Below are 24470 nucleotides of genomic sequence, written 5' to 3' on the forward strand. Positions count from 1 at the left end.
GGCTCTGTTGGTAATAAATTCTCTCAGTTTTTGTTTATCTGACAAAATCTTTATCCTTTATTTATGAAGGATATTTTCACTGGGTAGAAAATTCTATATTGGTAGTTGTTTTCTTTCAACCCTTTAAAGATTGACATTGCATTGGTTTTGGACTTTACTTTTTCAGTTGAGAATTCAGTTATTACTCTTACTGTTCCACTTCCAAGGTAGTGTGTGTTTTCCCCAAATGTTTTTTAAGAGCATTAAAATTTCTCTTTGGGGAACTTCCCTGGTGGCACAGTCATTAAAGAATCCACCTGCCAATGCAGGAGACACGGGTTCGAGCCCTGGTCTGGGTAGATCCCACATGCCACAGAGCAACTAAACCCATGCAGCACAACTACTGAGCCTGCACTCTAGAGCCTGCGAGCCAAACTACTGAACCCGCGGGCCACAACTAGTGAGCCCATGCGCCACAACTACTGAAGCCCATGCACTCTAGGGCCTGCGTGCCACAACTACTGAACCCGCGTGCTGCAACTACTGAAGCCTGTGCACCTAGAGCCTGTGCTCTGCAACAAGAGAAGCCACCACAATGAGAAACCCACACACCACAATGAAGAGTAGCCTCCACTTGCTGCAAGTGGAGAAAGCCTGCATACAGCATAGAAGACCCAACACAGCCAAAAATAAATAAATAAGTAAATAAATTAGTTAATTAAAATTTCTCTTTGATTTTCAGCAGTTTTACTATGATGGGTGTAGGTTTGATTTTATCTTTTTTTTAACATCTTTATTGGAGTATAATTGCTTTACAATGGTGTGTTAGTTTCTGCTTTATTCTGTATTGATTCTGATTGGTGTTTGTAGAGCTTTACAAACGTTGGTCTTGGTTATTTTTGTCAGCAAGTTTTCTTTAAATGTTACTTCTGCTCCTGTTATGTCTCTCTTCTTCTTTCGGGACTTCAGTTTATGTATGTTAGATCTTTTTCTTTATGTCTCAACACACTTTTCTGGAGAACCCCTTTTTAACAACCAGTCACACATGATCCCATATGTCTTCCTACAGGTGTTCTTTTAGGTGATTATGCTGCCTCACTAGTAGGTGGTGATAATGGCAGGAGAAAAACTAACTTACAAGGTGATATCTGGGGGCTGTGGGGAGGAGATCCCTTAGAGAATCACTGAAGACGCTGAGTAACCCTTCTTCTCTAGGCTTGCTGCAGAAATCCTCAAATACTGCAGTCATCTAATAAATATCCTTCTGTATGCAGAGGAATTTTCCAAGTGAAAGGGATCTGGGACTCCCCTGTGAGGGAGAAACAAGTTCCACAGCTTGTTAATAGGGGCAAACTTCTGTTTGTAGTCATGTTTCCACCTGTTGAGTCATCTTTACAGAAGTTGTACATTTATGGCATGTCTGTTTATGAGAAGAGATGGAAAATATGAGAAACTCTAAAACTTGAAATATTTATTTTGAAACCTCAGCATGATGAACTTCTGAGGAATTCATTGCTCAAAACGTATGCATGTATGTATATGCAAGGATGGAGATAGATAGATATAGATATATAAATAATAGATAATATTATTTATAGATATATAAATAATGTATATTGTTAATACATATATAATATGATATATATCTATAGCTGTATATTATATATTACATAACATTGTATATTATATACATATAGATTTTGCTACAGAAATTCATTTTGTAGCCTTTTAAAGTTAAAGATGTACTTCACTAAAAGTATCTGAGGATGCATCTCAGGAAAAGCCTTAGATCATTTTTATATGGTCAACTCCAGGAACTACTCACTCTTGAGCCAGTTCTGTGTTTTCAGACGTTATCCATGTCCCAAACTGTGATCCAACCCTGTGTTATTTACATCATTCAGAGCTAGTTTTTCTACATACATACAGCACATTTTAAAAGCTTTATTATTGTTTTTATACAGCACTGCCCTAAACTTATAATTCAGAAAGTTTGGGGGGTAACATTCTTTCACCATTTACTTGGTGTAAATCATTTCTAGTTCTGAACAGTGCCTCTTTGGCAAGGTTTAATTATACAGTGTGCTTGTGGCTACATCCATATATATGCCACCCACAAATCTCTAATTATTATTTGTTACCAGCTGGGTACTTTACACTGTAGTTGTTGAGTGTTTTATAGTCAGTTGTTAGTTACTAAGAGTAACTATATGTAAACTAAGAGTAAATTATACATTTGCTTTTTTTTATTCCCCTCCTTTCACTGTTGTTTAAAACATGTCAGATTCAGGAAGACCCTAAACCTCTTTAAACTCTTATAGACAAGGTTTTTTTCTTGAATCAGTTTTAAAATCCTCCCAACCATTTTGGCTGCTGGCCATACCAGCATACAGTGTGAAAGAATTTTCTTTTAGGGATGACAGCCAGAGAGAAGCCTTCTGGGGCTGTTCGGTTTCCTAGCAGAGCTGCTGGTGTAGATGACGGTGCCGATCGTTCCACTTGGAGAGGCTTAAGCATCTTTGCCAGTTAGAGCTGGAAAGGTGCCCAGGAGATCGTATAGCCCAGCCCCTTCATTTTACATGTAATGAAACTAAAACCCAGCTTGGTTAACTGATGTACTTGAATTCAAAACAGCTGGCAAATGGCAAAGCTCAGGGCTAGGTCACCGAGTTCACACTCTTTTTCTTTGCTCTTCTAGCTATGTCTGTTGTAAAGAAACAGGGCAGCCCAAATACTGCCCTATTAAAATGTAGGGTTAAAATACTTGAAGTAGGAGTATAGAAACCTAATGTCTAGATGTCATGAAATGGTTTAAAAAATGCTTGAAATGCATTTTTTTTTCCAATCAGGCCTGTTCCTACTGATTTTTTTCTTTTTTTTTCCAAAATATGGTTCCAAAGTCCCCTTTTCCTGGAAGCCTCCTAAGCATTCTGAGACTGAGTTGGTAACTCCCTCCTCTTTGCTCACAAGGCACTGTGCACATTCCTGTGTATAATACATGCTTATCATGTTGTATTATAATTATTCAATTATCCATCTGCCCTCTGCCCTCCCACCTACTGGACTGAACTTCCAGGAGCAGCAGCAGTGTTTTCTTGGACTTCAAGTCCCTAGCACTTGGCAGAGAGGCTGGCACTGTGTGTGCCCTCAGTGTTTTTATGAATGAATGAATCAACCAACCACTCTCTCATAGACTTGCCCCATCAGTGAATCTTATGCTTTCTTGGACATGAAAATCACCTGGAGGTGCTGGTTAAAAATGCATTTTTTCCAGGCCGCACCACAAGAGTGGGGCAGGGTCTAAGAATCTGCCTTTTTACTAAGCAGCTGATGATTTGATGCAAATGACCCATAGGCCACACTTAGCAAGCTCTGCCCAATCATTAATTCCACTGATACTTAGTTCCAACTGTATATATCACAACAATCTGTCCATCTGAATAAAAATATAGAGCTTTGCTACCCATCCCATTCTACCATTTCTGACCCCAGAGTAGGGGTATTGGCATTTGCAGAAATAAAGAAGATAATATTTATAAAGCATTTCAAGTTATTAGAAGAAGGCTATCTTGGCTCATCAGGGAAATATAATATAAATCTAGCATCATAAAAATTATCTTAGACATGTTGAATTTGATCTGAGACTCAAATGCAGAGAAAATAAAACCCCCATGTAATACCTGCATGGACACCACACCTATAGGAGCTCTTTCCCTGGTTGGGTTCTCTTATTTGTGTTCCATATCAGTAAATTTAATAGCTGATATTTACATGATTTTTAAAAATCCCTAGTAGTGCATCTGTGCCTGCATGGCACTTTATAGGTACACACTATTTTTTAAATGATGACTTTAAGCAACTTTATAGGAGAAAGAGCTGAATTGGGTAGTTATTAAACTCCCTCTATATAATTACCAGAAACATTTCTGAACCTTCTGGTATATTTATTTATACATATATTGTTGAATATTTGTATTCAATTCATCATATTACTTTTTACTTTTAACTTCTTTATGTACATTTCCATACAAATATTTAAATGGTAAAATCATATTTCATGTATTTTGTGCTGTTATGTACTTAGTGTTCTCCCTAATGTTGGATGCATTGGTTATTTTCAATTATTTGCTATCATATGCAGAGTTCTTATGTTCATCTTTGTTCAAATTATATTCTTGTCTGTATAAATTCCATGTGGTATATTCCCATGAAAGAGTAACGACAGTTTTAGAGTTCTTGTCATATGTTACAGTATTATTTTCCAAAGACACGACACCAATATACAACCCCACAGGGGTCTTCCCACAGCTTGACCAACATGTAATTTTATCATTCCAGTCTGTTTTTGCTAGTTTAAATGTGCGTAGGGCCTCTCCAGAGCTATTTTATTTTGAAGTTCTTTAAGTGAATACAAAGCAATTCATTCCACGTGTGATGATCCAGTGTTTTCATTTTAAGGACAAACAATTCATCTCCTCATTTGACGGTTTTGAAGGGACAGGTTTAATTGCCTTTTGTAGGATTGATTCTGTAGGGATAGGAAATAGGCTTGGGGCAGGCTTGACATGTCAGGGAAAAAGATGAGTTATATAGCTCTGAATCAGGAAGCTTATGTGAAGGGTTGAAACAGGAACTCCAGCTGTTTATGCAGGGCTGGGGAGCAGGAACATTCTGATGGCATTTGATGACAAACGTATTGCAGGGCTTCCTTGGTGGCGCAGTGGTTGGGAGTCCGCCTGCCGATGCAGGGGGCGCGGGCTCGTGCCCCGGTCCGGGAAGATCCCACGTGCCGCGGAGCGGCTGGGCCCTTGAGCCATGGCCGCTGAGCCTGCGCGTCCGGAGCCTGTGCTCCGTAACAGAAGAGGCCACAACAGTGAGAGGCCCGCGTACCGCAAAAAAAAAAAAAAAAAAAAAAAAAAGTATTGCAGCTTTGTTAGACAGCCAACTGTACTTCAAAATGAAAGCAAGAACCTGTACCTCCCGCCGTTCTGTGATTCTCTCACGATGCCACTTCATGTTGGCGTGTTCACTTTCATGAACGTTTTCAGATATTCCCAATTCAGGTAGACCCCTCTGGTCTATGACAGGAAAGGCTTGAGAATGGCCAGAAAACTAAAACTCATTATTTGAGAGGCCCTGGGGGGAAGACCTGGAAGCAGAAATCACAGGAGCCGTCAATCTTGTCTGTGAAAAGTCAGCCCAGTCACAGAAAAGGACTTTGCTTGGATGTCTCTGCCCTTCGTGACTGTGGTCACCTTCTGAAATAAGCAGATAAGTGATTGCTCTGCTGGCTTGGGTTTCTGTGATGCCAGAAACAAGATACAGTGTGGTTTATGCAAGATGGGCCTTTTGTTTTGGATAGTTGCCTAGGCTGTTGATTTTTTTAGAAATGGTGACTGCCAAACTTGTAATGAAAATGAACCTATTGAGCACCGGGGATCAAAATCTGAAAGTTTTCCTCCATTCTTGGTCATGCTAAATTCTTGCCTTCACTCTTGTCTCTGTAGAGTACTTACACACACACACACACACACACACACACACACAGAGCACACATTTATATCTCTATCAGCTATTTCACTCTTGTCTCTGTAGAGTACTTACACGCACACACACACACACACACAGAGCACACATTTATATCTCTATCAGCTTTATTTAGAAATAATTCAGGTACCACACAATTCACACATGTACACAATTCAGTGTTTTTTAGTATATTCAGAGTTGTGCATGCATCAGAACAATTAATTTTAGAACATTTTCATTACCCCTAAAAGAAACCTCAGTCCCATTACTCTATAGATTTGCTTATTCTGGACATTTCATATAAGGAATTATACAACATGTGGTCTCTTGGTTTAGCTTCTTCGACTGAATGTAATGTTTTCAGGGTTCATCCGTGTTGTGGTATGTATCAGTACTTCTTTCACTTTTTTATTGCTGAAGGTAGTCCATGTATGATATACCACATGTTGTTTATCCGTTCATCAGGTGATGGACATTTAGGTTGTTTCCACATTTTGGCTACCGTAAATAATGCTGCTATGAGCATTTATGTATAAGCTTTGTGTGGAAGTATGTTCTCCTTTTTGTTGGATATAAACCTAGGGGTGGGTTTGCTGGGATATATGGGAGCTCTATGTTTACCTTTCTGAGGAACCGCCAGACTGTTTTCCAAAGCAGGTACACAATTTTACATTCCCACCAACAATGTATGACTGCTTCAATTTCTTCATGTCCTCACCAATACTCATTACTGCCCATCTTTTTTTTGGTTTATCCACCCTAGTGGTTGTGAAGTGGTATCTCATTGTGATTTTGATTTGCATTTCCTTGATGGATAATAGACTACTTACTCCTTATCCTAGTATTTTCTCATACTTTATAAAAATAGAGAAAGAAAGTACTTCGGGAAATGAAGGCGTACAATCACTACGGGCCGCTGTAACTTCTCTGGGGGTTCACATCTCATTGCATCATAGTGTAAAGGGGCCACTGCTGACAAGAATGTGCTCCAGCCGTTTTCTTCCTTTCTCATGTCCATTCATCAATCAGGACCCTGGAAAGGAGAGAGAATTGTCTTACGTTGGGCTGTGTGCCCATCCCTTTGATTTGTGGTTATACCTGTACAACATGAGTGTGCCAATCCTGAAAGGAGATTGAGGTGCTCTTGGGTTGGGAGAATGGATGCCACAGGTGCGGCCAGGACAGGTTTCCTGCCTCTTTCCTGGATGCACCACATTACTAAGATTGGGAGCCAAGCAGGTCATGTCATAAACCTCATCATGCAGAAAAATTAATAATGATGCCCTAGCATACTTTAAAATGGAGAAAATATAATAAGATTTATTTATAATATTTAAATATTTTATTTTAAGTTATAATTTTAAAAACGTGTATATCTCTTTGTTGGACATGCAGCATGTTTCAAATAGGGTCTCATTTGATCCTCAATAATGCCAGTTTCTAGTTATTTTCTGTAGTGGCCTCATTGTGGTTTAAGTACACTTTTGTGAACTAGGCTAAGAATCCAGATACCAAAGACTGACTTAATGAGAAAATGTGTTCTGAGTTACAAACAAATGACCAACAAGTGAGCGCACAAAAGTCAACCTGCTCATAATCGGGATATCTAACTTGTCGGTAACTCCTGTCAGCAGGTGTGTGTAGACAGTGGAGAGCGACTCTCCTCTGCTCGGTTCCCGGCTACAGGGATGTTGTCTGAGGGCTCAGCAGTGTCACTGCGGCTGACTCAGAGGATCACTCACTAGGAGTGGTTTGGAACGAATACAGTCCTTGGAATTCCAGGCAGCATCTCAGGTGCCTGTGGGGAGGTGGAAGTGTTCATTTAACAGGTCGCTGGCATTTTCTGTGAAAGCAGGCAGCGACCATAAGGGCTCAGCTGCTTGAAAGGAGAGTGACTGGTTCAAGATGACGGCTTGGGGTTTAAAGGACTCTCATCAGAGGCCAGATGTCCTCACGTGGAGAAAATGCCTTTGAATGGCCTGGGAAGAAAGAGCCAAGTGCCCTGGATTTTTTCCTTGGGCTGCAAACTCTTCTTCCTCCTCATGCTGTCATCCTTCCAGTATTGGGCAAGAGCCATAACTGCAGGCATCCTGGCTTCTGTGAACTTCTCAAGAGCGTATATTATCACCCTAAAGCTCTAGTGTCTACCCACAGGCCAGTGAGGACATTTTAGTCAGTTCTGCCAGTCACCCGGCTAAGGAATAAGTTTTATAACATGCTATCAAAGATTGTATCTATAATTGTGATGGTGTTTTAAAATTACCACTTCATTTAGATTTTTCTGTTTTAACCCAAGGTATTCTTCTGCGGAAATAAGGAAGCAGTTTACCCTCCCACCCAACCTTGGCCAGTACCATCGACAAAGCATAAGTACCTCTGGCTTTCCCTCTCTTCAACTAGTAAGTATGAGTTACAGGTTTGCTTAGAGAATGGTCAAGGGCAGAAGTGCACAGCGTATACTTTTGCTTCCTGAGTCTTAGATTTTCCCACCGATCCCTTACATCACCAACCACCAGTTCCTGGCTCTGCACTGCTTTTTGACATCAATTCCCCTCTCTCCGTCCACTAGGGCTGGGAATACAAAGCGGATCTCCAGGGACTATGATTCTGAAGTCTCTGGACTCAGTGGACTTCCGGGCTATTTGATTTCACCCAAATTATGATTCACATCTTGGGGAGGGGAAGGATTAGCCTGGAAACTTAAAACCATTTGTAACATGCTTTTATTGGAAAAAAATGTATTCCCAAATCTGAAAAGTCAAGTTATGAACCTTAAGATTTTTAAATATTTTTTTTGGAAGTGTAATTTACATACAATAAAATTTCACTCATTTGTAGGTGTTTGAGGAATTTAGCCAATTTATAGTTAACCTGTACTCAGAGAAGATATAGAACTGTTTCTTTACCCTAAAAAAGCCCCGTCATGCCCTTTTGCAGTGGGTCTCCTCTCCCAACCCTCAGCCAGCAGCCCTAGGCAATCACCAATACACCTCTGTCATCATAATTTTGCCCTCTCTGGAACTTCATGTCCATGGAATCAGACAGTACAAACCTTCATTTTTAAAACACACTCCCCCTTTTAAGTTGAAGATTGCCTACATTTTTATATTAACACCAATTGTTGAGTGTGTATACATATGTTATGTTATTTGAGGACTAAATGCGAGGCGTGTGCCCAGTGGGTTAAATCTGACTTAAATGAGATAGTTTATAAAACCAGAAGTGAGTCTTCACTTCCTTTGTAAGAGAGCTGCAGCCTCCACTGTACTCACTTCCCCTCACAGCACAGCCCCACTTTCTTGCTCGTTCTCTTGGTTATCTTAAGGAGGTTAGGTTATTTTTTTCTTTCTCACTTATTACTTCAAAACCACTTCTGCTCTTAGAAATTTTGTAACCTTCCACTCGGTTTCCTGTAGCCGCCATTTTGTCTCCTGTAACAGTTTCCACGCCGTGTAACTGTGTATCTTTTAAAGGTATGTTTACTGGAGTGATTTGTGGTTCTTTCAGTAGGATAATTTGTGTGTTGTGTCACTGATAAATAGTAGTACTAAAAAATGTATAGCACCTTTTACTGCAAGAGGTAACTTTCGATGACAGTTCTTTAAAAAATCTACTTATGACTTCGGTGGCTTGTTCAACTGCCCTTTTTAGTTGTACTTTTCCTGTCTGTTTCAGATCACAGATTATAATAAAAGCACACCAAGGGCATAATGTCCGTGCTTTCAGATGTATTAGATATGCTTTAATCCAAGATAAAATAGATATGCTTTTTGGTTTCATGAGGTGCTGGTATAGATTTCATTGAAAACCAAAAAAAAATTTTTTTTAATTTCTGACTCAAATTGTCTTTCAAAATATGCGAAATGCAGTTAAAAAGTGACTGGAGGGCTTCCCTGGCGGCGCAGTGGTTGAGAGTCCACCTACCGATGCAGGGGACACGGGGTCGTGCCCCGGTCCGGGAAGATCCCACATGCCGCGGAGCGGCTGGGCCCGTGAGCCATGGCCGCTGAGCCTGCGCGTCCGGAGCCTGTGCTCCGCAACGGGAGAGGCCACAACAGTGAGAAGCCCGCGTACCGCAAAAAAAAAAAAAAAAAAAAAAGGGACTGGATACATTTTAAAATCCTAAACAAGGTGCAGGAGGTGGGATTTGGTGCTTTGCTTCTTTGTAAATTCAGACTGCAGCTTTCTGCAATAGTTGTCTTGAGAAATAGTGTGGACCTCACTATTAAGAGGCTTTAAGGAAGTTTAACTCAGAGGCTTTAACCCCTTAGCTACACACCAGCTGCAGCCTGAAATTTCTTCAGGAGAAATCTTTTTTATTTAAAGTCACAAATTTTAAAAATTGTTTCTTATTTTTGCAGGCGTTCTTTTGGTAGTTATGCTGCGTCATCAGGTTTTGAGAAAAGTGAATTTGGATGAATTATTTCATTAGCTAGGTGGTAGAGTTAACATGTGGCTTAACTTCTAATAGAATATGTCAAAGAAATAAGCAAAAATGTTTAACTATACATGAATCATGTGGTCCTGTCATAATTTCTACCCGGTTCTATTTGCGAATAAATAGCCTTTAAAATGTATTTCTCCTGGTTAATTCCAGTTTAGTCTTCTGAATATTTTCCCCCAGCACGGTGTGCTGACCCTGCTTCTTCTTGTTAACCGCCTGAAGGGCAGGTGGCATGAGGGAGCAAAAGTCTGCATTTGATTCCTCTTTTGTTTTTTAAATGCAAGGACTGCTCAGGAAATCCCAGCACCCTAATGTTTACCTGCTGGTCTTGTTGTAATGTCAGAATGAAGTGGCTGTTCTTTCCCTTGAGTCATCTTCCCGAATGAAGGCTCCTCCAGCAAAAACTCATCCACTTACATGGTGATTTCCCTTTCCCTTAAAAAAAATATTTTGTTTCATAGAAAGATAATGGGACATTTCAGGAAGATTTATTTCTGGCAAGGCAGAGGAGTAGTTTATCACCTAGACTCTCACCCTGAAGCACCTTTAAAAAAACTTTTCTTAAATGAGAAGCCATAGGCTATTCATTGTATGATTTTAGACAATTGGAAAATTTGATTAAGTGCGTTTTGACCTTTATTTCCCTTACCTTTGTTTATAGAACCACCATTTCAACAACCCCACACGCTGATATAAATGTTTAATTTTTAAAAGTATTTAATTGGCACCACGTTATTTATTTATTTTAATTTAATTTTTATTTTATATTAGAGTTGATTTACAATGCTGTGCTAGTTTCAGGTGTACAGCAAAGAGATTCCGTTACATATATACATATATGCATTCTTTTTCAGATTCTTTTCCCATATAGGTTATTAAAGCATATTGAGTAGAGTTTCCTGTGGTGTATAGTAGGTCCTTGTCGACTTTCTATTTTATATATAGTAGTGTGTATCTGTTAATACCAAACTCCTAATTTATCCCCCCACCCCCCTTCCCCTTTAGTAAGCATAAGTTTGTTTCCGAAGTCTGTGAGTCTGTTTCTGATTTGTAAATAAGTTCATTTGTATCATTTTTTAAGATTCCACATATAAGTGATATCATAGGATATTTGCCTTTCTCTGACTTACTTCACTTAGTATGATAATCTCTGGGTCCATCCATGTCACTGCAAATGGCATTATTTCATTCATTTTATGGCTGAATAGTATTCCATTGTATATATGTACCACATCTTCTTTATCCATTCATCTGTTGATGGACATTTAAGTTGCTTCCATGTCTTGGTTATTGTAAATTGTGATGCAATGAACATTGGGGTGCTTGTATCTTTTTGAAGTATGGTTTTCTCCAGATATATGCCCAGGAGTGGGATTGCTGGATCGTATGGTAGTTCTATTTTTAGTTTCTTAAGGAACCTCCATACCGTTCTCCATAGTGGCTGCACCAATTTACATTCCCAACAACAGTGTAGGAGGGTTCCCTTTTCTCCACGCCCTCTCCAGCATTTACTGTTTGTAGACGTTTTGATGATGGTCTTTCTGACCAATGTGAGGTGAAACCTCGTTGTAGTTTTGATTTGAATTTTTCTAATAATTAGCAATGTTGAACATCTTTTCATGTGCTTTTTGGAAACTGGCACCAAGTTATTTAAAACCCAGTCAATTATACCTTGTTGTTGTTTTGCAAGAGGCTGGAACTTGCAGTCAGATGGATCTGGGGTGGAGCATAACTGTCACTTATTAGTTACATAATTTGGGGCAAGTTAAGTAGCCTTGATGAAGGCTTCAGTTTCTTCATGTGCACTACGGGCATAGTAATGCTACCCCTGTTAGGGTTAACATAGAATGATAAAATAGATGCTGTGTACGTAGAGGCTAATGTTGCTGTCTGTTTATTTGGCACTGTGGAGACACTGTGGGAGATTTCAAGAAGATGAATAGGAGATGATTTTGCCTCTTAAGGGCCTTATAATATATTTGGGAAGGCAGATAATACGGAGAATCCATGCTGGCTTTGGGTGTGGTGGGTGTTCAGAGGAGAGAAGATCCAAGATAAAATAGGAGGTAAAGGCTTAAAGGGGGAGGTTGAGAAGATTTAGAGGAAGGTTCTCAGACCTGGCTCTCATTAGAATCACCTGAGACCATTAGAAACATACCTGTGGCCTGTCGTAGAACAATTACATCAAAATCCCTAGAGTTGGGGTCCAGGAATCAGTATTTTAAAGTTCCATGGGACTTTAACATGTGGTCCAGGTTGAGGGTCATTTAAAGAACCTATGTGTTGATAGATAGAAGTAGTCCAAATAGGAGGAAGAACATAAGAAAAATAAAGTTTCTTTTGTTGTCCTGGTGGCTCTGAATTTCAGAAAATGTAGTAAGCGAGGACTACTTGCTAATCCTGTGAATATATTTTTATATAAATATAGCGGATTCTGTCATAAATCTGATAAATCAAGTGAGAGGAAGGTTGCGTTTGATTTTGTGGGTATGTGTGTGCATGTGTGTATGTGTGGTGTTACTGGGTTTTTGTTTTTTTAACCCTAATTGTAAATGTTAGCTATGGTGATTGTGTAAACATGCATTTTCAAAGTAGATAAAGTATTTTAAAATTTTGCATTTTTGAATACGAAGAGGATTCACCATTTAGAGTTGGTTTTATAAAACAAAATGCAATGATTACAGACTTGCCCTGGCTCTTTTTGACACTCCTAATACTGCCATCAGAGTCCTTTGTGGCCAGCACCAAAGAGGGGCTTGTGAATAGAATCACCTGTGCATCACCCATTGGCCTTGGAATTCTCCATTGCCACAGCTATGTGAATAGGTTGGCCAGACCCCCTCTGATGCCAGTCATCTATAAAGGCAAACAACTGTATATTAGTTGTCTTCATTAAGATGAAACCGTAAAATAGTAAAACTATCTTTCTGATTATTCAAAGTAGAAAGGAGAGTAAAGCATACAAGAGAAGAAAGGTAGGTCTTCTTTGCCCTAAGTTAGAAAGGATTTGAGATACTGTGTGCATGGTTAATAACTTAACTTACATTTTTATAGAGGAAAAGTGTTATTTTTAAAAGTGAGAAGAGAAAAACTTTGAAGTAAAATGGAAGGAATCAGCTGGATCATAACAGCTCTGGCTGAAGAGAAGGATGTAGAAAGCCACATCCTGGATATAAATCAAAACACTATGGTTACACGACATGTTTGTATATAACAGTTACAGGGGAAAGAAAAAAGAAGGTCTCATACCTTGGAAAGCATTCTTTTTTGTTTCGTGTTTAAGCTTCTCTGCAATAAAACAACCTTTTTTTTTTTAACCACTAAGGATGATCTAAATGGTGGATCACTCGATAAACGTGGTCTTTTTTGTTTTTCTTTTGTGCTTCATCTTTCAAAGAAGTTGGACTATCTTTAGGTTTCATTGATTTCACTGGAGGGGACATGATGGAAAATGAAGATTTCATTACAATTTTCATGCAGATTCACAGTGGAAGGCAAAATGAAAGAGTGCCACCCTGCACGCAGAGCGTGAATTTCATTACTGTCACTGTAAAGCAGAGGAATCAAGTCAGTCTTGGTAAGATTAGGTTGATGTCCATCATGGCATGTCAGTATCTTCCATGCAGTGGCATCAGTGGAAGATTGCCATTGGTGGAAACAGGGAAGTATTCCTTAATCTAAGCCATGAAGTACTTTGAAATATTGAAGCCAGAGGAACTTTACTGCCTTCTGCTCTGTTTACTTAAAGATAGTAGAGAGAGCCAAGAGGCTTGCTTTCCATATTCATTTACTCAGGAAACATGTATTGGATCTCACTCTGTGCCAGGAATTGCTCTAGGAGCTGGGGATACAGTAGTGAATGTAACAGAGTGTCTGTCTTCATGAGCTTACATTCTGGAATGAGAGACGTAGACAAATAAGTGAATGTAGACTCTCTCAAGGGGTAGTAAGTGCTTTGAAGAATGAAACGTGGATAGGGAATAGAGAGTGACACAGAAGAGAGCACTATATTTTAGATCGAGTGGTCTGTGGAGGCTTGGAGGTCTGGAAAGGAGACACTTGGGAAGAATTCTGAATGAACTTAACAGGCATTTGAAGGAAGAATATTCGATTTAGAAGGAACAGCAAGAGCCAAGTCCCCAGAGCAAGAGCATATGGCATGCTCCAGAAACAGGAAGGATGCAGACTGTGAGCTGAGCAGAGTGGGCAATAGGAGATGAGATCGAAGAGGAATCAAGGCTGAGTCATCGGCCTCAGAGGCCATGGGAGAACTTTGTCTCTTACTTGGATTAAGATGGGAAGTCACTGGAAGCACAGAGTCAGCACCATCAGAATTTTTATTAAAGAGGTTGCTTGTAGGGTTCCTTTTATAAAGATCACTCTGGCTGCTAAGTGAAGAATAGACCCGGGGTGGGGAGGGCAGTTAGGACATTGTCACAGTAACTCAACAAAACAATGGTGGTGCTTTGGAATAGGGTGGTGGCAGTAGAAAAGGTGAGAAGCGGTTGGATTCTGGATATATTTCAGAAGTAAAGTGGATAGGATTTTCTGATAGATAATATGCAGGATGTAAGAAAAAGAGACAAATCAACGTTGACTCCAAAGATTTTGCCCTGGGCAGCTGGTGGAGTGGAATCACCACTTGCTGAGATGCACAGACCTGGAAAATACGGGAAGAGCAGATCCACAGGAAAGTTAAGTAATTTTGAATTTGTGACGTTTGAGAGGCCTGTTAGATCACCAAGGTGCAATGCTGAGACGTAATTGGAAAAATCAACCTGACTATCAGGGCAAAGGTAGAGGCTACAGATATATAGCTATAATTTTAAAAAGAAAGAAAAAGAAGGTATTTAAAGTCATGCGCATAGATGAGATCATATGGGAGTAAATTCAGATTGGGGAGAGAAGCTCTTTTAGGACTGAACCCTAGGGCTCTGCAAAGGAGAAGGAGAACCTAGGAAAAGTCATGTCCTAAAGGTAGAGTGACCAAGTGTCTGTTCCAGTTTGCTGGACTGAGGGGTTTCCTGGTCCATGGACTTTCAGAGATTGGGACACACTAGGACAGTTGGTCCCTCTCCACGTGAAGAAAGTGTTTCAAGAAGGAAAGAGTGATTAACTGTCCAGTGCTATAGATAAACCAGGAATGAGCGACAGCCACTGAATTTGGCAACATGGAAGTCTTGGGTGACTTTGACCAAGACTCGTCTCTCATGAACAGCCAAGTTGATTTGAAGACCACCCACCACAGGGATAGACATGCATGAGGGCACAAGGCCAGGGCATTTGGAAGCATCATGCCTCTTCCCCTCGCCCCACCCAAAGCGGCATGAAGCTTCCCCAGTGTTGTAACAAAGGACCCAGGTCTTTTGTGATTACCTGTGTGATTTGGACCAAGTTATGTAACTTCTCTGCTTTTCGGTATCCTTATTTGTGAAATACTGTGCAGATTTGTTATTTTAATCATCTATCAGTGTGATGGCGGCATACTATGCTATGCTAAGGCTACATAGATTAATTTTAAACAGACATGGTTCTGATGCTGTAGAAGTTTTCAGCTTCAAAACAAATTGAATCCTACCCCGTGTCAGGAGAACTAGCCCTTGATGTGCATTAGGGGACAAGGAAAAACTTGAACCCTCTTCATTAAAAATGAATATTTGTCTCTGAATAATTTAAGCTTTTAGAGTATTTATACTTTTGTGTATTTCTAGTCTTCTATGGATCAGACATCTGAAGAAAATAGCTAGAAAGAAAGACTGCACGAATCTTCACTAGAGGAGTGTTGAAAATTGATGGAGGTCGTTGACTATGTCTCCTTGGCCTAGTGCTGGACTGTTTAGGACCCCAGCGAGTATTTGTTGAATGAGTGAAAGTTGGTGTATTATTCTAGATTCAACCAGAGCAGTGGAACTGGTAGGACATGCATCTTCATGTTTATTAAGGAATTGATTACAGGGAATTGGTTTACCCACTGGTGGTGGCTAAGCAAGCCTGAAGTCCACAGGACATTCAGGAAGGCAAGATCACAGCAAGCTGGAACTCCACGGGCATGAGCTGAAGCCTGGAGCCCTGAACTTCCAGAGAGCCTCCACTCTCTGTGAAAAGACATCCAACTGATTGAGTCAGGCCACCCAGGCTAATCTCCCTCTTGATTATCTTAAAGTCAACTGGTTAGAGACTTTAGTTACATGGATAATATCACTTCACACCTAACTTAGTGTTTGATTGTATCAGTAGGTGTGTGTATGCTACAGAATAGCTGCAGTCTCCCTTCTGTCCTCCAGTTCTGGCAAGAGAAAACCCCGGTAGCCAACCACGACTGGAAGAATACTAGGAAGGGAATTTGGAAGAATGTAGCTCTGCTGAGCCAAGTTGACACATCACAAAGCCATCACAATCAAAGCCTGATTTAGGATAATTTGCAGTCTTAAGTTGTTTTGTTTTTAAAAATAGGTTTTTTGTGTTTGTTTTTATTTTGATTATTTAGGGTTTTTTCTTATATTATTGTAACAAATGATAGACACGATATGATAATTCCTTGTATAAGATGACCTTGAAATTACTTTGGATCATACCATTTAAACTAGTCTTGAGTCTCCACTGACTAGGAGGCCACATATATAACTCAGTAGCAGAGAAAACAGAAATAGTAAATTTTCACATTTGGCTTTTATGCTCCCAAGAGCCCAAGGGACTGACCTCAGAACATCCCCCTCCGGCACCATTCCCAAACTTCAGCCCCCAATGAAATGCAAAACCACTGTAAATCTCTTCAATATTTGTTTACCCCTAAATGTGTGTATGTGTTAATTGCTTAATAATAAAACCTACTCTTCTTTTTTTCTTTTTTAAAACTTACTCTTGAGATTGACTTCAGATAGTTTAGAGAACAGAAATCTCTTTTGGTTCCTGGTTATTTGAATATGCAAGAGGAACAACTTGCTTGGAGGCCTAGATAACAGTAGTTGGCCTCTCCACCCACTTGCCAAGAGCAGGACCAGTTTACATCTCTTTTGCAATGAACAGTTTCCTCCCTTGTTAGTTGCAGCATAGAAAGCGTAGTGGTGACTCGTTATTACATGCCAGCTTATGTGTAGTGCTAGAATGATACTCAAGAATTCTATCATTATGGCTTATTCTTATCGTCTGTTCAGTCCTGAAGTAGATTCAGACCGTAAGAGTTTATGACTTTATGATCAACTGTGTTTATTGCTTTTGGCACATTGCTGCATAGTTAGTGCTCAGTGATGACACTGTATTCTTTGTCATAGCTCCCCCCTCCAAAGATAGCATTATTTTGTATGTGAGAAGGTGGCAAGCTTCCCCTTCTCACAGTTGACTCAAGGTCTGGGGAAAGAGGCGTGAGAGTAGCTTCCTGTATTCATCTTTATCCCTAAGGGCCAACTCAGTGACTTGCATTTAATAGATGTTCAGCAAGTAATTGAACTTGCCGATGAAGTTCAAAAACGGAGTCAGCTATCCTTTGCGGGGGGGCCCCCCCCCAGCTCATCGGCAGCCTGTCCTGTAGGTAACAGGTGCCAGTATCAGCCAGGTTTTTCTTATCCCTTGTGGCTTTGAATTTTAGGGACGTGATAAGTATAATACTTTGGCTGGACCTAAATTTTTTTCTCTCTGATGATTTCACACAAATGCCATTTCTCTGTGGAAGCTTCTACCTGCTATTGGTTGGCCAAAAAGTTCCTTCGGGTTTTTTTCCATTAAGACGTTACAGAAAAACCCGAAGGAACTTTTTGGCCAACCCAATAGTTATTAGTGCTAGTGTCACATTGTTTCAAATGTGCTTCAGTATAATTTTTCAGTATATCTCTTCAACGCCTCTGCTCGAATAACTGATACTCTTCATGATAAATTTACGTTTAGTATCACTTTAATCAGTTAATTACTTCACTATTATTATTTTGAGAAGCCAATCTCATGAGAAGTTCAGGGTGGAACTTGTGTGTGGTGGCAGATGGATTTATTTTACTCTCTTCTGAACACACTTACCACTGCCTTGTGTTTAATTATTTCTGGAAATCCAGATTCCCTGGAAAGCCTGCAAGAGAACAGAATTAGGAGCCTGCCTAGGTTTGAATTCCAGATGGGCTCCTTCCCAGCTATGTAAACATGGGCAGACTCTTAAATCTCTAGCCTTCGAAGTCCTCATCTGTAAAATGAGGGTAATAAAAGAGTGTACTTTACAGAGTTCTGGTGAGGATTAAATGAGATACTGTCTAGAGTGACCTAGCACAACTTCTCGGCACATCATGCTGAACAGTTTTTAATTCAAGGGTATAAACTTTACAGTAATAAGGTTGAGTATGCAAACAGTGCAATCTCTTCGTTTCGAGTTGAAGTCATTTCAGTCCCTGCCCCTGAACTCTGTGCCGTGTTGTGATAAGGAGTGGAAAGTCTGCTTTCTCCTTCGGGGTTGGTCTTATGTATGTCTGCAGTAGATTGTGTTTTGTTCTGTGCGTGGATAATGCCTGTTGTTACCTCTGGCAGAGGTCAACAATGTCTTTTTGCAAACTGTCCCCACCTGGCTTCTGCATAGCTTGATCTGCAGTTCTCTGAGCCCCTGGTGGTCCCAGCTGCTTCATCTTGAGAGGCCCCTCTAAGGACGGTGGTCCTCTCCTTAGCTGACTTCCAGGTCCCCAGTCAGAACCCAGGGAAAGAAACTTCCTTGTCCTCAGTCACACTTTGTGGGAGCCTTGGGGAACCAGGGGAGTGTCTGTGCTCTCTCCTACTGAAGAACGTCCTGCTGCCTTCTCTTCTGCCCCTTTTGGTCCTGCTGGCATAGGGCATTATGTAAGTCAGCCACTTCAGGAATCTCAGACAAGGAGGGCGTGTTTGCTCACTTCTCAGCTTCGTCCTCACTCTTTCACGTGTCACTCAGGTCTCCACCACCACCAGGGACACAAAGGTGGGAGGAGATGGGGCAAGCCACACTTACCTTCTCTAATCTTCTTGCCTCTTCCATGGCACTTTTTTCCTCTTCTCTAACCTGGAGCCTTACATCTAGCCTGGTGTATGGTTTCAGGGTGATGAAAAACCGGTTTGGTCAGCATTTCCTTTAGATCTGTCCTTGTTTCAGAGCGAGGCAGTACAAGTCAAGAATCTGGGGTGTTTGTTGGAGTGATGACTCCAAATAGTCTGCCAAAAATGAACACCACAGAGCTGCTGTTATTATTATTACTACTACCACTACTACACACGTCAACTTGATCTAAGTGATTCTTTTACTCCGTTAAGGCAGTGGTTTCCTAAGTCTAAGTGGACTTCACAAGCTAGAAAAAAATATTTGTTGAATTGCCAACTTGCACCTGAGGAAAATTATTTTTTAAATTACCACCTACTTCTATCATTTCTTTTATACCCCCACTATGGAGGGATATGATTGAAGAGACAAAATAAAAAAAGGCAATCCTTTCCAAGCAAGTACAGTCAGCCTTATGAAAACTCAGCCAGTTGCCCTTAGTTTGCTCATTTAACTGCAGTCAGTGAAAATTCTTCCCAACCAGCACCAGGCAGTGCAGCAGCGTTTGGAAATCACTGCCTTGGAGTGTCCCAGACACCCAGCCTGGTTCACTGTGGGCTGTGATTACGAATGAAGTGCCTTCAAGAATCAATGTATAGGATAACTCAGGCCAAAGAAAGCACTGTACCTAAATACTCAGACAGAAGGACTGTCGAGTTTGCCTGAATCTCTAGAAAATTGCCTCCGATTCGCCGCTTCACTGTATTTGGGTAAACGTGGCCTCAGAGAGCTTTTGCGTGAGAAATTATAAAAATGCAGCAAAGCCTAGTGATCTCATTTTGGATCTTCTCAGGAATCCTCATCAAGATGCAATTAGGGCTTCCCCGGTGGCGCAGTGGTTGGGGGTCCGCCTGCCGATGCAGGGGACACGGGTTCGTGCCCTGGTCCGGGAAGATCCCACATGCCGTGGAGCGGCTGGGCCCGTGAGCCATGGCCGCTGAGCCTGCGCGTCCGGAGCCTGTGCTCCGCAAAGGGAGAGGCCACAGCAGTGAGAGGCCCGCCTACCACACACACACACACACACACACACACAAAAAGATGCAATTAAGCAGAGAAAAATTCTACCTTGGGGTGTGATTTTAATTACTCACTGTGTTCTGACTTGACTTTCCATGCTGTGTTTCTTTTCCTTTGCATATCACCACTTCTGTGTTTGACAGCTTCTCTAAAGACAGCCCCACTTAGTTGTACATGAGGAGCGAAGCACTTACTGGGAGGAGAGGGAGGACAGGGCACACATCTCCTGTCGCCTTAGTGCTTTTACCCTAAACAGTGTGGGAACCTCTTTTTCCTTTCCCTGCCCCCAGCCTCAGTTTTATGACCCAGTGGAGCCAGTGGACATTGAAGGACTTCTGATGACACACCTGAACAGCCTGGATGTGGAGCTTGCCCAAGAGCTGGGAGACTTCTCCGAAGATGACTTGGACGTGGTGTTCACGCCGAAGGAATGTCGAACTTTGCAGCCCTCTTTGCCGGAGGAAGGGTAAATTCCTTTCTTAAAATGTGGATGGGATTATGATGATTATGCCTGTTCTTGACTAGGGAGAGATGCCCTAATTCTGGACTTCTCTTACAAGTAACATGACTCAGATCTATCAAGATGTGCAGGATGACTACTGTGGCACTGTCACCTACATGTAGATAGATTTTGAACTGGTTTGACCAGAGGCTTTGAAAAGCCATGTGGGGACTAAACCAGTTAAAGGGCTGCAGTGGAACAAAATCGACTGCTTAAGAAGAGGTGAAGAGTGCAGGCTCTGGACCCAGACTGCCCGGGTCAGCTCAGTGACTGTGGGCGAGTCATGTGACCTCAGGAGGCCTCAGTTTTTCCATTTGTAAAAGTAATGATCATTGAAATGCCTCCGTTCAGGAGCATTTTAATTCTTTCCATATATGAGACTGGATCAAGTCACAGAAGTAAGTCCGATCCACATTTCTTGAGCATCTACTATGTGCTGAGAACTGGGATAAAAAGATGAATAAGGCAAAGTTCTTTCTTGTGAAGCAAGTCTTGTCAAGCGGGAAAACAATGGGGAAAGCTCTGTAGTGTGAATATGTGAATAGCTGCTTAGGGTTGAGTTTCTACAGTGGGTTAATGGATGTGTTTACAGGTGTCAGCATTAGCCCTCAGTATCAAATGATGGAATTATATTTAGATGAAACTCCTGTTATTTCCATAGTGTAACAAGCAATGTCTCTTTGGAGATTTAGGATGAACTTTTATTTGCATTCATCTTCAAAACCAAAGATTCACATCCTCCTGAGATTTTCAACCTTCTCCTCTTCCCCAAAAAGTCCTGGAAATGAGATCATGAAACACAGCCCCTGCCCTCATTATTCGGGGATATTCCAGTTCTATTTTGGATTTTATTTCATCACAGTTTAAGAAGGTTAGATGACAGTGATAGGGTATTATTTGACCCTGTGCTCTTTGTTTAGACAGTTCTCATTCATATAGAAGAGCTGACCATATGCTCTGCTCTAACATTTTGAAGATACTCACTCCCCAGAAAACAAGATCATAGTGGTTCTTGGGAAACATTTTTCCCTGTTGTCAGTCCATTTATTCAGATGTGACTTTCATATAGGTAACATCTATTATTGTTCCCTTTGGTAGAGAATAATTTAATTTCTTTGTGTAAAATATATGGTTAATTGTCTTCAAATGAGATCAGAATCTTGGAAAATCCTGTTTAAAATACTTAAAATAGGGCTTCCCTGGGCGCGCAGTGGTTGAGAGTCCGCCTGCCGATGCAGGGGACACGGGTTCGTGCCCCGGTCCGGGAAGATCCCACGTGCCGCGGAGCGGCTGGGCCCGTGAGTCATGGCCCTGAGCCTCTGTGTCCGGAGCCTGTGCTCCACAATGGGAGAGGCCACGACAGTGAGAGGCCCGCGTACCGCAAAAAAAAAAAAAAAAAATACTTACAATAAGTTTACAGGTAGGAGGATTTTGATTTTTTTTTTTGAAATTTGATAGAAAAGGTACTTTTTTTCTTAACATCAGGTTTTTTTTGTTTTTTGCGATACGCGGGCCTCTCACTGTTGTGGCCTCTCCCATTGCGGAGCACAGGTTCCAGACGCACAGGCTCAGCGACCATGGCTCACGGGCCCAGCCGCTCCGTGGCACGTGGGATCTTCCCGGACCGGGGCACAAACCTGCGTCCCCTGCATCGGCAGGCGAACTCTCAACCACTGCGCCACCAGGGAAGCCCTTAACATCAGTTTTTAAGCATAATATTGCCTCGTCACCAGAATTGATAACTAACACGTTATGTGTCTGATGGCTTTCAAATACCCTCTACTGTTTCAATCGTTGCCCAAAAGTCTTGTGTATAATTACAGGAAAGTATCATCATCATCAGAGTAAACGACAGGTGACTCCTGTTGAACCCCAGTGCCTATCCGAGAACATGATATTGAGCTGTGATAGTGCAGTGGGTGTAAACCTGCGCTCCCAGACGAGTGGCCTGGAGTTCCCTGCTCTTCCACTTGCTGAGTGTCTTTGAGAAAGATCTTTTCATCTCATCCCTCTGCAAAATGAAAATAGTAATAGCGTCTGTTCTATGGAGCTGATTGACATTAACTGAATTCATACATGTAGAGGGATTGCATCAGTGCCTAGTGCAGAATGAATGGCACACAAGTGTGAACCATCACACGTAGGTCTTATTATGTGCCAGACGCTTTTCTAAGCACTTCACACACTGACTTCATCACAGCTCTCCAAGGGAGCCCTGCACGATTACTATCACCACTTACAGTGAGGAAACGGAGGCACAGAAGGGTTGAGTGACTGGCCCAAGGTCTCGTAAGGAATGGGGCCGGGATTTGAGTAGTCAGGGCCCAGGGACCACATGTCTGACTTCTACAGTATTCCATCTGAAACTAACAGCCAGTCCACGAGGTGGGTACTGTTCTTACCCTCTTTCTACAAACCAGAAAATTAAAACTTAGAGCACTTAGACCTATCTATCTATAGTACCAACACATTTGGGAGAACAGCAAAAAAAACCCAAAACAAACAAACAAACAAAAATAACCTTTGCTACTGTGGGGAAGTAGTGATTTCTAAATTTCCAGACTCCGAAGCACTCTAAGAGTTTCTCTCATGACCCACTCTATGCAGTAGACAAGAGCTGCCCGAATTAATACTCACCAACCAAAGCCAGGGCCTGCCAGCTCCTCAAAGTACAACTCCTCTTCTTCATGGCTTTCAAAGAGGAAAACATGCATGTCCTAACAGGGTTACACGTGAGCAAAAATTATGCCCAGGTTACCCCGGAAGAGACTGGTATTTATACTTATTCTTCTTGTTTCGTATGTGATTACAGCTAGTTCTACCTGTCTTGTGTCGGAATGCCTTCAGGGATAGATAATAATCTAATACGATTCTATGTAATAAAGAAAACCCACAAAGCATAAAATGCCAACGTTTGTCTCATCAAAGTAAAAATGTTACTGCCTCAGGAATACTTCAGACACTTGAGAGGATTGGATAACCATGCCCTTCGCATTCTCAGTTGATACGGATTTGAAATCACCCTGCTGTCCTTGGTTATGATAAAGGATTGCTTTGTTGTGTTTACCTGGTAATAACTTTTTTATGTTGTTTTCCACCTCATTAGGGTTGAACTGGACCCTCACGTCCGGGACTGCGTTCAGACCTATATTCGGGAGTGGCTAATTGTGAATCGGAAGTAAGTTCGTTTTTTTCCCTCTTTACGTATATACTTACTTTATATCGTTACCGTTTTATAACTTTTTAAAAAAAATTAATAAACTTTTTTTAGAACAGTTTAGGCTTACAAGAAAATTGATTAGAAGGAAGTACTGAGAGTTCTCATATACTACCTCCCACACACATTTCCCTCTATTATTAATGTATTGGGTTTTTTGGTGTGTGTGAGGTTTTTATGTCCTTGAATGACCATGAATATTGATTTTGGGGATTCCAAATAAATTTTAGCAAGTAGGCAAATTTGCAAATGCAAAATCCATGAATAATGAGCATTGAGTGTATCTTGTATCACTCTCCTGCTCAAACACCTTCTAAGGCTCTCTATTTCCTACTATATCAGATATAACACCACCTGCTTGCCTTTCAAGGGCTTTAATAATCTGGCCCAGCTCTTATCTATTAAAACGTATTTCCCTTAACTCCTGGAGCCCCTTCCTTTCTCTGAGCCTGCGTCTCTTCCTCACTGTTGCACCACATGACTGACTCAGTCCTCCCTCCACACCTTTGCTCTTGCTGTCTCCCCTCTGGGCATGCTCTCCCTTCTTTCGTCTGTCTACCCAATCCTACCCGTGGATAAAAGATCATATCAAATTTCTTTTTTCTTCGTGCAGCTTTCTCTGACTAATTTATCCTTCCTTGGATGAGTCTTACTTAAGTGTGGAATATTTGGTACAATTGATGAGCCAGTGTTGATCCATTATTTTTTTTTTTTTTTTTTTGCGGCGCGCGGGCCTCTCACTGTT

At 41.1% G+C, this 24470-nt stretch overlaps 1 protein-coding gene across 4 annotated transcripts in view; it reads left to right on the plus strand.

The window, feature by feature from the left end:
• The window catches only part of DOCK8 (dedicator of cytokinesis 8), a 223938-nt gene that overhangs the window by 47040 nt on the left and 152428 nt on the right, over window positions 1-24470 (plus strand). For 2 of the 4 annotated variants that reach the window (XM_024734221.1, XM_024734220.1), the window contains exons 2-4: window positions 7805-7907; window positions 20297-20472; window positions 23615-23686. In XM_024734221.1, the coding sequence (XP_024589989.1) occupies window positions 20345-20472; window positions 23615-23686 (200 nt within the window). In that variant the 5' untranslated portion in view covers window positions 7805-7907; window positions 20297-20344. Of the gene's footprint in view, window positions 1-7804; window positions 7908-8441; window positions 8982-20296; window positions 20473-23614; window positions 23687-24470 lie in introns of those variants that run through there. The other 2 variants (XM_024734222.1, XM_024734223.1) reach the window with 2 other exon arrangements.

The sequence above is a fragment of the Neophocaena asiaeorientalis genome, unplaced genomic scaffold, assembly GCF_003031525.2.
Source record: "Neophocaena asiaeorientalis asiaeorientalis breed wild unplaced genomic scaffold, Neophocaena_asiaeorientalis_V1.1 scaffold256, whole genome shotgun sequence".
Taxonomy (NCBI): Eukaryota; Metazoa; Chordata; class Mammalia; order Artiodactyla; family Phocoenidae; genus Neophocaena; species Neophocaena asiaeorientalis.